At 45.3% G+C, this 17,460-nt stretch overlaps 1 protein-coding gene across 1 annotated transcript; it reads right to left on the bottom strand.

Moving 5' to 3' along the window:
* Positions 1-5,360: 5,360 nt before the first annotated feature.
* On the bottom strand, positions 5,361-14,226 carry LOC144155271 (uncharacterized). Its single transcript, XM_077686602.1, has 5 exons — positions 14,067-14,226; positions 13,911-13,985; positions 11,772-11,890; positions 11,113-11,215; positions 5,361-5,637 (listed from the first exon to the last, which is right to left on the bottom strand). Exons 1-5 carry the CDS (start codon positions 14,164-14,166, stop codon positions 5,510-5,512), a joined length of 525 nt encoding a protein of 174 aa, XP_077542728.1. The 5' UTR covers positions 14,167-14,226; the 3' UTR covers positions 5,361-5,509.
* Positions 14,227-17,460: the final 3,234 nt, after the last annotated feature.

Raw genomic sequence — 17,460 nt, 5'->3', positions numbered from 1 at the left:
AGTAGGACACCTAGTTGCAACATTACTTGCCATCCTTCCAGTAGCTTGCATTGCAGCATACATTTCTCTTGGCAGTGCATTGTGGTTGTTGGCCATTTCATATGCGTGAGTGCGCACCAATTCATAAATTCACCCGCCGTGGTGGCTCGGTGGCTGAGGCATTGTGCTGCTGAGCCCAAAGATGCAGGTTCGATTCCCGGCTGCGGTGGCCATTTTTTTGTTGGAGGCGAAAAGCGGAAACGGCTTTATGTTCGGGATTTCGGAGCACGTTAAAGATCCCTGGGTGATTAAAATTAATTCAGAGCCCTTCCTTGCGGTGCGCCTCATCACCTGTGTAGTGCCAGCGCGTTAAACCTTGTAATCAGTCAATCCAATTCGTATATTCCAATATATGCAGTGTTTATTCTCACTTGTTTGAGCATTCGTGTGTAGGCTTGTACTATTGCGCTCACCATGACCTGTAATGGTCATTAGTCTTCACCGCTTTATACAACCTTTGTCTGATACCTGGGATTAAAGATCAAGTACGCAGTAGGAGGACGGCATCCTAATGTATCAAGCCTTATACTAAAGTTTATGCCAATAGTTATTGTTTTGACGATATAATTGCCTGAATACTAATGAGCATTGCAGGTCATAGTGAGCGCGATAGTACATCCATGGAATAGAAATGCCTGAAATTCCATCCTTGTTGCAGGAGCAGGTCGGTAATTTTGATGGAAGTTTTAAGGCCGGGACATGATTACTTTTTGGTCAATCTATAAACCGGTGCTTCAGTTGTAAGCATATGTTTCGTTAAAGGTTGGTCTTAATCTGAAGAGCTCTGCTATTATTTGCGCATCCAAGACTGGTGGAAGTTATCTGTATTGAAACCTAATTTATAACTTTCATGATAAATTGTTTTGCTAAATTTAATAATGTGTATTTTTTTTTACCTTCACTTCCCTGTGCCTGAATCTTGCACATGGATTGCTCGATTCTTGATTTGGTCGGGGCATTTATGCCTCATATTCACTTATGCAAAAAAAAAAAAAAAAATCTCAATGCTGGCTACCGTGATGCACATTGAGATGGTACGTCTGTGTAATGCATAAAAGTTGCATTTATACTGTCCTGTCACTGTGGTTTCTCTGTTTGATTATTTGGTTTGAGAAGAGAAATAGTTGCAATACACAGGTCTGTAGGTGGAAACATCACTAATCTGCTCGCAAACACAAAGACCTCTGGAAAGTAATTTATTCAGATCTCGGATTTGGACAATACTCAAAAAATTTCATGGGCGTTCCATTCTGTGAAGGTGGATGTCCAGCGAAACATTTTAGCACATGGTATAGAGGTGACGCGAAATTTATGTATACCTTTTACTGTGGTTGAACACAGTTAAATGAAGCTGAGCGATGGCTCAATTGTTGCGCTGAGAGTGCACAGCGGACGCAGACAGTTGCACTGCAAGACAAAACACAGGTACTGCTTCAGGCACGCATGCGCAGTGCACTTGGATGCATCCAGAGCCTCCTTGTATCGTTTTCTCATGGCACGCGCCTTTACTCTTTCCCCATATCCCCTCTTGGCACCATATACCTTCGAACGCACGAGTAATTAGATGCTTTCTTTGCGCAGCCGCACGAGGCGCTAGCTTGACCTTGGCCGATCTTGAAGGTCATCTTGGCGCTACGTTGAATGAGCGGTTTTTCTGGGTTTGACGTGGATTGATAAGTGGAGGCGAGATTTTTAGGCATTAAAAAGAGCGTGTTTTAAGTGCCTAAGATAGGCAGGCAAAACATTTTAGGCCTCCAACGCCGTAAATATAGGCACCATAAAATCTTACATAAATGCAAATGATTTGAATCGAAGACATGCGCGACCTCTATCTGCAACAGGAAAACCAAAACTGTTATTGTTTATGATGGCACAAAGGCACCAACAGTTGAACATAGCCGCTCAGTTGTACCATACACCTGCTGGAATAATGACGATAAATTGCTAAATTGGCTTAATTCCACAAGTGCACTGCTCACATCCATGTTCAATGCCACTGTTGCTTGCTCGAGCACCTCTAATAGTGATACAGGCATATGAAAAAGAATATTGGAGAGCTGGGAATACCGATTCAAAAAGCGCTACTTTATATCTGCCTGACGCAGTTTAGTTACGATGCAACAAAAACAGACACAAATAATAGATGCAAGACGGCGATTTATAAAGAAATTAACATGCTCTATTATGAAAACTGTGAAGTACACACAACTCGTATTATGACAGTACCGGCATTGTTCAGGCAAGACGTCCCAACGCTGCCAAACACACTTCCACACACATCAAGATCAATTTTCAAAAGGTGTTTAGCAGCCAAGCAGATTTTTGGTGGAAAAGTGTGTTTTAGAGCGTGTTGTCAGTGTGAATTTTAAAGCATGAGGAATTGATTGATTGATTGATTGATTGATTGCAGGACTTAACGCACCGACCCAACACAGGCGATGAGGCGTGCCGTAGTGGAGGGCTCCGGGTCAATTTTGACCACCTGGGGACCTTTAACGTGCGCCGAAATCTCGTACACACGGGTGTTTTTGCTTTTCGCCGTCATCAGAAAAGCGGCTGCCGCATAAGGTATCGAGGAAAGTGCAAGGAAATGCAGCTGCGCAGTGATGTTTCGCCATTGGCTCTTCAATATGGGAATGGTCTGCTTACAAAGCGTGTTCGATGCTCAACTGTATGCTTCTTTGAGTATGCTTCCAGAAATAAGGATGTGACTGCTCATGTTTGAAGAAAGCTGTTTGGAGAGCAGGCAGAATGTAGTCTAAGGGCTGTATTCCGAGTCCCCCCTCTATTCCATTTTCTCCATCCGCTCGGCTGAGGGGAGGATTCCGCAATGCTTATGCATGAGCGAATCGATTTCAAGGATCTCCTCCTCTGGAGGCTCGAGTGGAGAAGGGATTCAGAATACCAAGAATCATTGTGAAAATTGTGGAAACAATGGCAAACTACCACCATCTCCACATTTTTTAATTCAAAATTGTGCCTCTTGTCACTGAGAATGAGCGTCCCATCCTACTGGTGCTGGCGGTTGTTTTCCGGGAGGTGGTTGAATGAGACGACTAGGTTGAAGCCTAGAAAGTTCTGAACCGTCAATGCAGCCAAGTAATGTGAATAACGATCTCAAATTGCACCCAAAAGTGAAACTTAAGGCTCAATAGTGTTCACATAGGCCCAATATTGAAAATAGGCATTTTACGCACTCTAAAAACACCGTAAAAGCCCTTCTTAACCCCTAATGCATGCTCGTATATCAAAGTGTGGCGATAAGAGCGCAAGGAACAAAATAGGCGTCTGCCTCAAATTCGGTCTCTAGTAATAAGGTTTGCTTAAAAAGGGGACTCTTGCCGCGGCAGAATAAACCTTGAAGTGTTGCTGCCCCAACTCAATGCACTGGTATCGCAAGGCTTCCTCCTACCAAGTGCAAAAGGGTGCCATCTGCAGTTGGTGTCCAAATTTCATTTCACACCGGGATGATAAAAATAATTCCTCTGTGGCATCCCAGCAGTCTGCGCACAGTAGAGCTAACCGAAGAAACCCACCAAGAAGTGCCAAGCCAGGGCCTGCATGTGCTAGTTCAGAATGCTTGACGTTTGTTTATGCACCGTTTCACCCTGACATCAACAATTTGTCAAACGCTTGGAAGTGATGGCATTATTAATTATAATGCAAGCCAGTTTTGTGTTGGTGGCAGTTTTCCCTCTGTTGTCAACCACACTCACAAGCAGGCTAAATTGTATCTGGGTAATTATTGTCTTCTTATTTCATAAGAAACTACTGCTTCCAACCAAAGAGGCAGCAGTGACAAAAACTATGAAGTGGTACAAATTGAGGAATGGACTTGAAGGAGGCTGTCTAAAGTGTCACCTAAGAAGAAAAAAAAAATTTCCCAGAACACTTTAATCTCTTTCAGTGCTTTGAAGGCAAAAAGCCTGGCATACTATTGTGATGGGTACCTTCTATATACACGTACACAATACAACACAGCAGCACCTAATGTTGCTGCCCTTAATCTATCTTAATCACAACTGAATTAGTATCAATTACTAAGCAGTCATTAGCCTTGTCATACCTGTAATCTTGTGTCGTTAGTTGTCAATCGATGTGCACCAGGCTAACTCTTGTTGTGCACCTGGCAGGTTGCCTGCTCTAGAGACCCAGGTTCAAATGCTGCTTGAACCCAAATGCTTTTTATTCTTTTTACAGCTGCCATGGAACGCCTCTGAAGGAGTTGTTTTTATGTTACGAACTCCAGACGATGGCATTTTCCCTCAGTGGGCCATTTAAGGAAGGCTTTTGCCTCAAGAACACTGCTGCAGCGTTAGGGTGCAGATACCGTGTCTCAGCTATGAACTTCAATGCATGCCATTGCAAAAGCATTTGCGTCCTGAATTCACCTTGCAGAGGCACGGTAAGGCAAAGAAAACTGTTGGGACTGAAGTAATAATGGGCACCCGTGCGCCAGATGGCAGACGACAAACACTTGCTGCCTGCCATGTACTGCGGATATTTCGATGTGGCTTACGTTTTGCACTGCAGGTCACAAATAATGTTAGCAAGGTCATTGGAAACTTGTTTCACAGCAGTGCCAGTCTAATGACCTGGAGGCCACAGGTAGCATTGCTTACTTGGACTTTGCACAACACTGCGTTCACCGTGTCGCCCTCCCAGTGTTAAAGATGTGTGCTGCAGGGTGCAGAGTACTGAAAGCCAGTGTGCAGCAACTAGGTCAATATTCTATTACATGCTAAAAATTTGCAGCATGCGAATGCTGCAAGCTATTTTGGATACAAGGGGCATTAGGGTGATCTCTAGGGAAGCGGGTGCCAGAAAAACGCATGTTATCAACATGTAAGCCAAGTCCTTTGCACTGCATGCACATAAAACTACCCACCTGCCAGCTTATTCGAGAATTGGGTGAATGAATGCCTGCCCTAACGGAAGTTTGCTGTAGAATTTTTCTTTTGGATAGCAGTCTTGTACTTTCACCATTTTGAGCGTCCAATTTGGTTTTCCGTGTTCACTAGCTCCCTTCAACGAGTTCTTTGCTGGCCTCACAGTGCCAGCCAGCTCCGTAAAAAATTGGTTGCCAACAACAATTTTCCTCAAAATGCAGGCTATCTTGCAAGCCAAAGCATGCATACCTTTTGCTACGATGCCAAGTAACCAAGACTAGGTGGAAGAGATAACACTTATTGGCTGTGCTGGGATCTGTAGGTGTGCTGAATGTGTAAGTGCGTTTAGTCTTATCTCATCTTGGCAGCTGTGACCCACTGCGTAGTAGACACAGGTGAACCCTAAAACAGTTAAATTGATGGGAGGGCAAATTTCGTCATCCTCTTTATTGTGAAAGCATCACAATGACTGCAGCAGTGGACTATTTTCATGGCATTACTGCCTTTGCACACACTGAACCACTGAATCAAATAGAGATGTGGTAAGATTAGTGGGTAATAATTTTATCTACAAAGGCGCACTAACTAGAATGGGGGTTCAGTTGTGCGGCGGCCTTCTTGGCAGCCTCCCTCTGCTTGGCACGCTGCATTGTTCTCAGTTTGGGTGTCACTGGCACCGTGGTCTTCAGCTTTCTTGGCTTGATGGAAGCTGGAAATTTAATTAAAGAAAATGCACAACACAGTTAGAAATACACATGCAGGCATATAAAGGTAACAGCTCACAAACAACATCAAAGAATGTGCAGTTTGTCTAGTTTCTCTTCTTTCATAGTTTCCAAGAAAGAAAAAAAGCAGTGGCTGTATAATTGGGGCAGTAGCTTAAGAGCAAGTTTTCATCACTTAGTTACAACCTGAGGAGAGTTCACTTTTTAACAGCAGCTGGTTGTCCTGTAACTGGCAAGCCTTATTTGTGACCGCACTCTCGAGAGCCAGGCCGCTCTACTTGCTTATCACGGCATGGCTGCTGATAATGCGGCGGGCGTAAACGAGGGAGCTTTCGCAAGAAAGATTGTTTCGCTATCCCGCAGAAGCTCGGTTGCTACGAGTGTGTGCTTCCTTATCACCACTCCTGCACTACTACGAGTTCACTCAACTCTGGCCAAGCTCATTTAGAAGGCACTGCCTGCTAGTGCATGAAGTACACAATTTGAGCAATTTAACCCATATGATATGTAAGAAACCATGGGTGCAGCCAGGTAGCTATAGTGGATGCTAATCACCAATGCTCGAACAATATTGCTCACGAATTGCTTTCAAGCAACAATGTTTGTTACTGTCCACAAGTTGAGCTCCCAGTAGGAAGCATTCTGGGTACTAACTCAACATTACTTGAGCACAATTTTTCGCCGCTACTTGATGTGTAAACGTTATCTCAAAGTTTGCATTGCTAATGTTTCTTTCTTTCATACTCGTAACAATTGTGTGCAGATTAACAGTGCTAAGAGTGATTAGAGGTAAACACAAACTACACCTAGAATGCAGCTAGAATGCAGCAATACAGCTACAAAGGAAAGCTTCACAGCTTTCTGAGAAAACTTTGTGGTGGAAGAAAAATCCATCCTATCCCATGGTTTCTCTGTTCCGCCCAAAATTGCATACCTAACCAACAGTTTTTGTCTTTCTACTGCTAGCCCTTGTAGCACTCAATGTACCTAAGGAATGACCTAACAATACACAGGTATTCATGGCTGCTTCGGTCTGCAGTCTTGTAACATTTCAGAGGATAGTGAAGTTCAATGACAGCTGGTTCAGAGGCCAATGAGCTGCTCACATGACAAGTATTAGGGAACAGGCATAATTTTATAAGTAGCCACAGGCAGAAGACCAATGAGCCCAACAATGGCACTGAGTTTTTCAGCAGCTAATGACCGCTTAAAGGCCAACTGCACTCAAATTTCACGTTGGCCAAATTTGCTTTGAACATACAGTACGTACTGCCAAACCAGCTGGGGCATGACTGGTAGTCCCGTAAAATGCGCTGTTTATTAGGTAGTTAGAAACGTTGAAAATAGCTCTGTCGCAGGCGATGCTGCACCTGCCGGCAGATCGCGCAAACAGTCATTAAGCAGAAGTGACATTCTACAGAAGTGACATTCCAGCTGGCCTTATGCTGCTTCCTACGGCCAGCCAGGAGAACTGGTCGAGTTGCCCTCGGCACGCGTCTCCTGGGGCTGCGGCCAGGGCGAAGCGTTGCACACAGGTTTGCTTCGGCTAACCGGCCGCGTGCAGCTGCTCTCTCGCTGGCTGTGCTGGCTGGAACGCCACTTCAGCCTGGCTGTAATTGCCGCACTCCTCGCAATTTCAGTGTCAAAATCTCCGATTTTTGATGGTCGTTTGTGTTATGGATATGCACATCTCAGTTGTCATATTTGAATATATTGAAGTCTTTTTAGGCAGACTACATGGAAATAACGTTTTCAAGAGGTTGAAATCCTGAGTGCAGTTGGTTAAGTCCATCAGCCACCGTGGCTAAGGTGTGCTTCTGAGGACATGGTTGTGGCTTCGGTTCCCAGCTGCACAGCTGTTTTTCTGATGGAGGCAAGAACAAAATGCCTGTGTGCCAAGATTTTGGCAGGCGTTTGATCGTAGTCTAAATTTATGCACAGTCCTCCACTACTCATAGTCCAGTTGTAGCTTCGTCGCGTAAAACCCCCTATCTGGCTTGACTGATTCCATCGGGACTACTGAAGCTCAATGAAAATTGGCTCAGCGATGACTGAACTGCTTATGTAACGGGTATTAATGGGCATCACTTAAAACACCTTAACTTGGAACGGTTTTGCTGATAGCGCCCTAGAACTGTTGAAATCGGAATTTTCAGATCTACCAGCCATACGTGGCCCGCCAAAAGGAATGCTGGCTACCACGACAGCGAGCCGTGCGCAGCACCCTTTTAACTGCACGTGAGATTAAAAGAACTCGTCCCCGGCTAAAACAACAATAATGTGCAACTTTTCTTATTCCTTCATGCGGTTTTTGAATCATGCATTGAAATCGACGAAGTTGTTTGGACACGTAATGTAGTGTTATGTTTAGACACTACGTGTCGCCACCTTTCAGACTGCAGAAATTTTAGTGCGAAATTAAAATTATTTCCACCTGTTTATTTGGAAATTCCTTGTGGCTACCCCATTATATAAAATGCTGGCTTTCATATGAACTAGATGACATGCACTGTACAAAAATTGGTTGTCTGTCCCTTCAAAGGATGGGCATAACGTTAGAAGTACCTCTGCCTGGAGGAATGGAAAATAGCAGTTCAAACAAATGCCCTTGCAGTGTTGTTAAATGGCAGCTGCAAGGCACTACTGAACAAGTACCTAGAGTAGAATGCTGTTAAACAGGAATGAAATAAAGCAGCACTGCCGCATAAATGAAACAGGCACCCTAGGTCCAGGTTGCTTTTTACTGTAAGTGGAACCTCTCGGCAAATACTGCTCTTAATTAACCAAACTCATGACAAAGGGGAACAAACTCATTCCTTCAGATCCCTTTCAGTGAGTAACAACATACTGCAGCCCACGCTATGGGATAAACTCTCCTAACTGGTTGACAAAAATTTGAGACTTGCTCTTTACTGCATTATACCAATGTGAAAGGGTTCCTCTTTTTTTCGCTGGCAATATGTATGAAAGTCAACACCAACTAGCCCAACTTTCAGCCTTAATTGTTCTTTACCAATAGGCTGACTTCTGCACTAAACAAACGAGAATTCATTATTTGATTTTACACCATGCGCAGATGCCCTGGGTCCTTCAAAAGCACATCCAGATTAATCGAATCTATCAGCCAGAATAATGAAGTCAAATGTTGGAAGTTGCAAAGAAGAGAAGGCCTGAGGTCTTGCTTTGCACAAAGGGAGTGTCGTGCAAGTAGAGTGCCCGTTTCTTTTGCACTTACAGTATTAAGTCTTTATAGTGGAACAGCTGTGGATAAGTGGAAAATATTTACGTGCTTCATTAAAATGCTTTCACCACACAGAATTCCAGTCGCGGGAGTTGACTTAAAATGGTGTAAATAGATTATTTTGAATTTGTATAAATAAGATTCATATGGAGCTTGTGCAGCAGCACAAGTCTGTCTTCAACAGCTTTCAGTATCTTTGGCTTTAGCTGTTATGCCTTAGCTGGAGATTACATTGAATGTGCTAAAGTTGCGGGACACACACACGTCCATCTGTAAAGACAAATTCTCCTGCTGGAGCCAAGCATTTAACGTATTTATGATAAAAACCCACTCACTTTTTTTCCTGCCCTTTTCTGCCTAAGCCTTTGTCTCACCTTATCAGAATAACACGTAGGCAATGTGTATGCCGACAGAAACTATTTCTCTCTCTTTCCCTGTAATAAGCTTTTTCGGAAGTACAGAGTTCCCTCCCCAGAGACATTTTTGCAGCTTTTGTCAGCTCTAGTTTGTAAATGCAACGATATCTGTAGCACCAAAACATGAAATCATGCCTGTTAGTAAAGAAAGAGGGGCTACAAAGACCTTAGTCATTGTAATGACAGAAGTGTTGAGGGTGCTCATTAGATCCTAAAAATGTGGTGCTGGGTTCGTAAACAAGATTGGTTACATCTCGCAAAGTGCTGCCATGGCAGGCAGCATAACTTATAGTGGATCAAAACTGTTCCTCAGTGTTATACCACAACTGTGCCTTCGGTTAATATTTTGGAATTGCATATGCGGCAAACAACTACCCAACTTGGTTGGGTTATGCAAGAGCTTGGAATAAGCAAGGTCACAGACAAGAAGTTGGTGTATAGAACAAAAGGAGACAAGCACCTATTCCAAGGCTTCGTAGGCTGAATTGCCCTCGCAGTGGGTGCCGATGTAAGCTTACTCCACCAGACTACTAAACTGATGTGATGGGGCAAACTTTAGAGAGGGACAAAGCTGATCATCATCATTATCATCACCACCAGCCTGTCTCCACCCACTGCAGGGCAAAGGCCTGGTCCCGTGCTAACTGTGACCAATTTATCCCCACAAACTTCTTGATCTCATCTGCCCACCTAACTTCCTGCTGCCCCCTGCCACGCTTACTTTCTCTAAGGATCCACTCTGTTCCCCGTAATGACCAACGATTATCTTGCCTTCTCATTACATGCCCTGCCCACGTCCATTTCTTCTTAATTTCTACTAATATGTCCTTAACTCATTTGTTTCCTGGCCCACTCGGCTATCTTCCTTGTCCCTTAACGTTGCATTTTTCATCTTCCATTTCATTGCTCGCTGAGTCGTCCTCAATTTAAGTCGAACCCTTTTAGGGAGCCTCCAAGTTTCTGCCCCGTAGGTGAGTACCAGTAAGATGCAGCTGTTATACACTTTCCTCTTCAGGGACAATGGTAGGCTGCCATTCATTATCTGAGAATGCCTGCCGAATGCACTCCACCCCATTCTTATCCTTCTAATTATCCGGGGTCACAACTTGGCCTAAGTAGATATTCGCTTACCACTTCCACTGCCTCGCCAGCTATCTCAAACCACTCTGCTCTCCCGAAGCTATTGAGCATTACTTTAGTTTTATGCATATTAATTTCCAGGCCCACGATTCTACTCTGCCACCTTAGATTTCAGTCAACCTAATGAACAAGCAGGGTTTCGTAAAGGCTATTCAGCAATAGACCATATTCACATGATCAATTAGGTGATAGAGAAATGCGCAGAGTATACTCAACCCCTATGTATAGCCTTCATAGATTACGAGAAAGCATTTGACTCGGTCGAAACCTCAGCGGTCATGCAGGCACTGCGAAATCAGGGTGTAGACGAGCATTACGCAAGAATACGAGAAGATATCTACAGTGGGTCCACAGCTACCATATTCCTCCATAAGGAGAGCAGTAAAATACCTGTAAGGAAGGGCGTCAGACAAGGAGACACAATCTCTCCATTGTTATTCACAGCATGTTTACAAGAGGTATTCAGAACATTGTATTGGGAACAGGTAGCTGTAAGGGTTAATAAAGAATACCTCAGTAACCTCATATTTGCTGATGATGTTGCTAAGTAACTCGGGGGACGAACTGCAAAGCATGATTACCGCACTGGGCTGATCATCACTGCCCTTTTGATTTGATTCTGTTGCATGCAGCCAAGCTTCTAGCAAGCGTTCAAGTCTCACCCTGAAGCCTTTGGCGTAGCCGTGCAGGTGTCTTTGTGAAGTAGTTGTAGACAAATTCAGCCATGGTAGGATTCGCTTTGCCAGCAGTCTTGCCTTTGTTAACCTGCATAGGCAGCAGCGATATTGTAAGATGCCATCACTCAATGAGTTGAAAAGTTTTGTAGTTGAAATTAAGTGCTCTGTCTGGCTCAGCACCTACACACCAAAAGAAATAAAAAAAGCATGTGCAGCACTTTACAGTAATTTAAAGCTGCACTTCCTGAATTTACAGCTATTGCTTACACTACAGAAACTTTACATGAGAAGCTGAATAAATCTGGAATACATACCCACACCTGGCATGCAGACATGCCAGTGGTGCTGTTCAATGCCTCTGCCACGTGAGCAATTTCAATGACTGTTGGGTTGATTATCACTAAGCTTCCAAATAATAAAATGTCCTAAAGGCAGTGGCAAACATACAATATTTATCTGTCTAATGGATACCCGTCAATTCCAGCTTACGGAAATGGTGCGCTAGGGCGAATGATCAGTGAAATGTTTAATGTCAATCGTCTCAAACCACGTTATGACATTGCCCATGTGAAAAAAGCCCGACAAAGGTTCATACATCAGTAAGGGTCAAACAAGAAGTACACAGATATGGGAGAGGAAGGTACCTGGGCAGATACAGCCGGCTTCTGGGGTCGGCTTCGTATAGCAGCAGACTTCACATGCCTCACCAATGGTACAAGCTGAATTTTTCTGCGATTGTTTTTCTGGTCATTTTTAGATGTTGCTAGGGGAAAAGAACGTTTTTTTGCGTCAATGGTCATTTGTGTAAAGCACACAGTGATTAACTGCAATTGACACGAAGTGAAAATCCCACAAGGGATAAGGAAAGCTCTGGGGCGGTATTCCTGAGTTTTGTCCCTTTTGTGTCCCTTTCAAAAGTGTCCCTTTTGAGCGAGCCCTGATTGGCTAAAAGCGAACACCCGGATGTGACGCCATGCAAGCACAGCGGAGCTATGAGCCGTGGCTACTCGGAGCAGGCGATTTGGAGCAGACGATTTTTCGTCGCCTTATTGTTGGTTCACTCGCGGAACAATAAACACATAAAAGATACTCTCATACGGTTTCAGTTCTTTAAAATGCGTTTGCAAGAACAGTTACGGCATTTGAATCAAAGGCCCACTGCTTAACCGGAAGTACGTCACGATAAAAGGGACGCAAAAGGGACGTTTTCAAAAGGGACAGTTACGAGAATACCGCCCCTGGTGTATGCTGTTTCTTTTGTCTGTGCTGCATGGCTCATTAACAAACGAAAAAGACAAAAAAAATTTGAAATACAATTTAGGGCAGTATTATTGAATATGGGCTGAAGAGCAACACCGCATTGGCATAAATGCAGGCCTTTATTACAGCAGAATCCCTTCACAGTAAGATAACAAGATTTTAATGATTCCAGAATGTTTTCACATCGTTGCTTACCACCTTTCTCATTCCGACTAGGTAGTAGCAGCACAGAATTTCTTTTATTAAGAGCGGGAACAAAAGCGTTCAGAAAACGTGTGCACGATCGACACTATACCATGAAATGCTTAAAACCTGCAGTGCCAACAACGGCACATAGTTGCACTTAATTGAAATGACAGTTTTTGGAAATAATTTTCAACACCTTCCGAGATGAATGGCGACCTGTATTGCCCAACCCGAAAAACGAAAGAAAAGAAGGGGCAAATATAATACAAACACATTTCTTTCTTCACTGAGCATGCATTTTGACTTTGTATAATCCAGTTTTGCAAACTCGTAGAGTTTCTTTACCCTGTTAGATGTATTAGTAGCAGATCTTTCAACAGTGCAGGCACAAGCTACATAACGAGTTCAAGGAAGTCCTTGTTAATTTTTGGCTTGGACTTCCAGGCAACCTTAGTGCCTTATCTCAAAATGCCATTATCCTATAGAATGTTACGGTTAATTCTGCTGGTCTATTTTTATCCGCTATCCAAATCCGCTAAAGTTCAACGAGATCAGACGCGGGACAAGAGAAACCATATTGACCAGTAAAAAAATAACCCGTTCTTAATTCGTTCATCACTGAGCGAGAGGGAGCGCTCCAGAGTACGTGGGACAAGTTAATCACTTCAGATGTCCAGTTAGGCATAGCCAGTCATTGAGAGGAAAAAATTGCTCCAGGCTGGCCAGTGGACTTTGCCGTAAGCCTCCTTGACCATGTCGTGTTAAAGGATAATCACATATAGCGACGGCGACAAGCGAGGAGAAAAACGTAACTGAATGGATACAGCAAACATGTGTGGTGGGCTACAAGCGAAAAAAAATTTACACAGCCCGGCGACCACAAGCCCACAAGCCTAGCAGCTCGCAAGCGAGCGGCAGCGACGAGCGGCGACGACGACGGAGGGCACTGGCAGCAGTGTGTAAATTTTTTTTCGGTCGCTGTCGCCAGCACTACCTGTTTACTGTACCCATTCAGTTAAGTTTTCTCCTGGCTTGTCGCCGTCGCTGCATGTGGTTAACCCTTTAAAACTCCGTTGTGCTTGCACCACTTTATAACAAGTTCGTGTTTCAACGGGACAACGATGTTGTCCAGACGGCTAGTTGATGCTGCATTTCATTTTGAAATGCAACACCAACTAGTTCAACAATGCGCTCTGGAATGCAACACCAGCTTGTTCAACAACGCGCTGTTCTGATCGCTCGTGTTCCCTGGCTCACTACGATAGTGCAAACAAAGAGAACTTTCCCTTCGAAATAAAAGAAAGCTTAGTAAAATGCGTCAGTAGAGACTGTCATACGCTGAACAGGCTGATTTTTGACGACTGTCTCTGGTTTTGTCCGATTCGGCTCGAGTGGCGAATCCCCATGACGATCTGCGGGTGGGGCAAAAACATGTCAGATTCGGGTTATTTCTCGAAATAAAAATACTAACTATGAACAATGGAAATGCTCACCGAAGTACGCTTCCGGAGAACTAACGCTTTCACAGTCTCCTAGCTGAAAATCAAAGAACTTTGGACAGTCAAATTCCCAGGCTTCCGAGGCCTCCGCCATGACATAACCACATAACTGACATACGTCAAACCGGTCAAACCTTGGCGCCTTGGCCAGCCTTGGCTGTCGGCTACACATTTGACTACACCAAAACTAGATGATGGTGATGGTGGGCGAGTTTCGAAAACAAAAAGAAAGGGTGTGTTGGAGTCAGTTTAGGCTGGTTTTTATAGTTTTCCGCGCGCTAATTACCAATATAAAGTTAGTGGTTCTCGGAGGCAATTTAAAATAATCGTTGCTCGCACTCTCTAAAGATACACGCCCTTGCTCTTCGCCTTTTTGACAAGTTTGACGTGCTCCATGGCTCCCCGGGTTGTGGGGTTGTGGGGTTGTGGCGTCCATGGGCAGCACTATAGTGGGACCAGTGGCGCGAGATGGCACGCGCAAGGAGTGTGGACTCAGACCTGTCTTTAGGAAGTGGAGTCCGGAGGGTCAGGGGTGCAGACAGGAAACTCTCAATGCCGGATATGAGCACCGAGTGTCGGTGATGGATGGTACGGGCGCGTAGCAGCTCTGGCTGCACAGTCCGCTTGCTCAGCCGGACAGAGGATGAGAGGCAGCTGGTGTCACCGAGGGAGCCATCAAGCACCCTGCAGAGTAGGCGGACTCGAGATACATCACGTCGTTGTTGCAGGGTGTGCCACTTAACGGTTTTCAGGCGATCCTCATTCCAGGCAGGGGTTTGCGGCGACCGAGGGTGCGAGCAAAGAGGGTACGCGTTGCGCGGCGCTGAATGCCCTCAAGTTTGTCGATGAGGTGGCTTTGGTGTGGGGACCACACAGAGGCGCAATACTCAAGCCGCGGCAGCACAAGGGCTGTGTACAGGGCCCTAAAAACCTCAGGGCCGCAAGGACGGGAGATGCGGGACACAAATCCCAGAATGCGGCGGGCCTTGGACACTGTGCTGCTATATGAATTCCAACTACACTTAGTAGTACCAGAGTCCTTCAATGCTGGACTCTGGTAGTACAGACTATACTCCAGTACAGCCAGTACAGTACAGACTATGACTATATATACTCCAACTGCTCGGTCGCGGTAGCGACGCTCGCTTTTTGCCGCTAGTTAGCATGTAATTTACTGTTTGAATGTCGATCTAATTTCAGTGCTTGACTATCGACTTACGTGTGTTAGTTCAGGTATCTTGCTACTCATATTTGTTTCAGACGAGAAAATAGTGCACAAAGCAGCGGCGTTCAGTAGCGTCAGCTTACAGGTTACGTTGGCAAATTTCTCAGCAGTGCAAACAGCATGTAGCGTTTATTTATAAAACGGAACTCCGAGCCGCTACCTCGACCACGCCCGCTTCACAACAAGCAGCGAGAGCAGTCTTTCTTGATATTTACCCAGCCGATCGAACGAACCGCTTCCGCTCATTGACTAGCCAGAATAACCGTTAATTAGTGATCGCCATTACGAACCACAGATCAAGGCTTAGTGCGCTCTCACCGCGTCAATTGTAAAGTGGGCCGAAGTTATCTGTTACAAAACACGGGCGCAATCACGCAAAAAAAAAAATAAATAAAGCATGTCCGGAGGGAATCGAACGTGGTACAATAGTGCAATTATCCGAGGCGCAACCTCTACACCAAATTTTTTTTTCTTTATTGGAACACCAAATCTGAAGACTGAACACGGCGTCTAATCAGCCAGTTTCGCTTCCGTCTCGGAACTGTATAAATTTTCACGCCGGTTCCGTCTGGACGGAACGCTAAGCTCTCACTTGTATTCCGTCTGGACGGAAGGATAACCCGCAGTGGTCCGTTCCGTCAGGACGGAACTTTAGCACTTGTATATCGTTCCGTCTGGACGGAACGCTAGTCCGCCATCGCGGTCTAGCGTCTAGCACGGTAGACGGCGAGATTCAGAAATGAATGAGTGTGCAGCGCGGCGAAAATCCCCGCGGCAAAAACCCGGGACTGTCGCCCCGAATGATAATATTAGAGGCACAGACAATGGGCGGGCCAATTGACTATAAATGTTTTCCAAGTATGGTTTTTCGTACAGAGGTGAACCGTCGGCAGAAGAAGAAAAAAAATCCCGCCATCTCCACGAAATAAATGATGATGAGAGGGGCGGAGCTGAAATGCTTATCGGTAAAACCGTGAAACATTCGCCCGCACATCATATAAAGACTCGACACGTCAAGCTTACCATCGCTCCGTTGACAAGCCCGTCGATGACGTCGATGTTTGTGATGATTATGTAGGGCTTGTTTGGGACGATGAGATTCTCCATGGGGAAGTTGGCCAATTCGGTGTGTGACATTTTAGCCACCTTGGCCGTCGCCTTCTGCAGACGTACCCCCGGTACGTGTCTTGAGCTCGCAGGAGACGAACGACAGCCTCTTCTTCTTCCTCTCCTCCTTGTTGGGTAGCAACGAACGCGTTGAACGTTTTGACCTCTTCGGCCAATCTTTGGTTTGCCAATCCCTAGGGGGATCCGGCCACAATCATCATTAATGTGCCGGATACAGCAGCAACGAGGGATGGGACAGGGCCCGAGCAAGAGGAGCTTCGCCCCTAAAAAGTTCTATTGTCTCTAACTCATTACAAAATGCACACAGGAGTGAGGGGGCCAAATCACAATGGGGAAAATAATAATTTTAATGCACGAGCGAATGCATTCATGCCACGAGTGCGTCCTTTTTAGCTTTGCCTCTATAAACGCAGCCATCCAAACCAACGTCTATAAACGTTGATCCAAACGGCAGCATGCGAACTATAATTACAGGCTCTGTAGAACCACGGCCGGGCTAGAGCGGCGGCGTGCGCGCGCGCGCCTCCGCCGCTCTAGCCCGGCCGTGGTAGAACGTGGTGTCCTCGATCAGCTGCTGGCGGCGCGCCGGCAGCCGATCGCGGAGGCCGCTTGTAGAACTCCACGCACCGGTCTTTCTGGGTTTCTTAGGTTTCGCCGGCGCGTGTCCCTCAATTTTGGATATGAATAGTCACCCAAACGCACACAAGCTGCCTTTTGTGTGTCTGGCTTTTCCGCAGAGCTGGTGCGTCGTGCAAAAAGCCAACATTAAACCATGGGCCACGCTCGCCAAAAATTAAACGTCATGCTACGAAGCCACCTTTTTGCGTTTCCAGCAAGGTTTAGCAAAAAAGAAAAATGAATGGGGGGAAGGGGGTTGAAAAGTTTCGGGGAGGGTTTGGCGGACCCTTGAAATGTCCTCGCGGACCCCTTGGGTTCCGCGGAACCCCATTTGAGAACCACTCATGTAGGCAATAAATAATTAAGGGCTCGACGTAGAGGAGATGTGTTTGGGGACGAAAGAGCAGGGCAAACTGA

Source organism: Haemaphysalis longicornis, unplaced genomic scaffold (genome assembly GCF_048455015.1).
Source record: "Haemaphysalis longicornis isolate Haplotype H1 unplaced genomic scaffold, Haemaphysalis longicornis Haplotype H1 scaffold_1, whole genome shotgun sequence".
NCBI classification, from domain to species: Eukaryota; Metazoa; Arthropoda; class Arachnida; order Ixodida; family Ixodidae; genus Haemaphysalis; species Haemaphysalis longicornis.
Note: the sequence above shows the minus strand (reverse complement) of the source record. Positions and strands in the feature narration are given on the sequence as shown.

Bases quoted from the DNA above. Each gene is read 5' to 3' on its own strand.
- LOC144155271 (XM_077686602.1), bottom strand. From the start codon at position 14,166: ATGGCGGAGGCCTCGGAAGCCTGGGAATTTGACTGTCCAAAGTTCTTT. The intron at 11,891-13,910 runs GTATGACAGTCT...CTTTTCCCCTAG, and splicing joins CAAAAATCAGCCTGTTCAGC to CAACATCTAAAAATGACCAG. The intron at 5,638-11,112 runs GTGAGACTTGAA...TTAAATTTCCAG, and splicing joins GCTACGCCAAAGGCTTCAGG to CTTCCATCAAGCCAAGAAAG.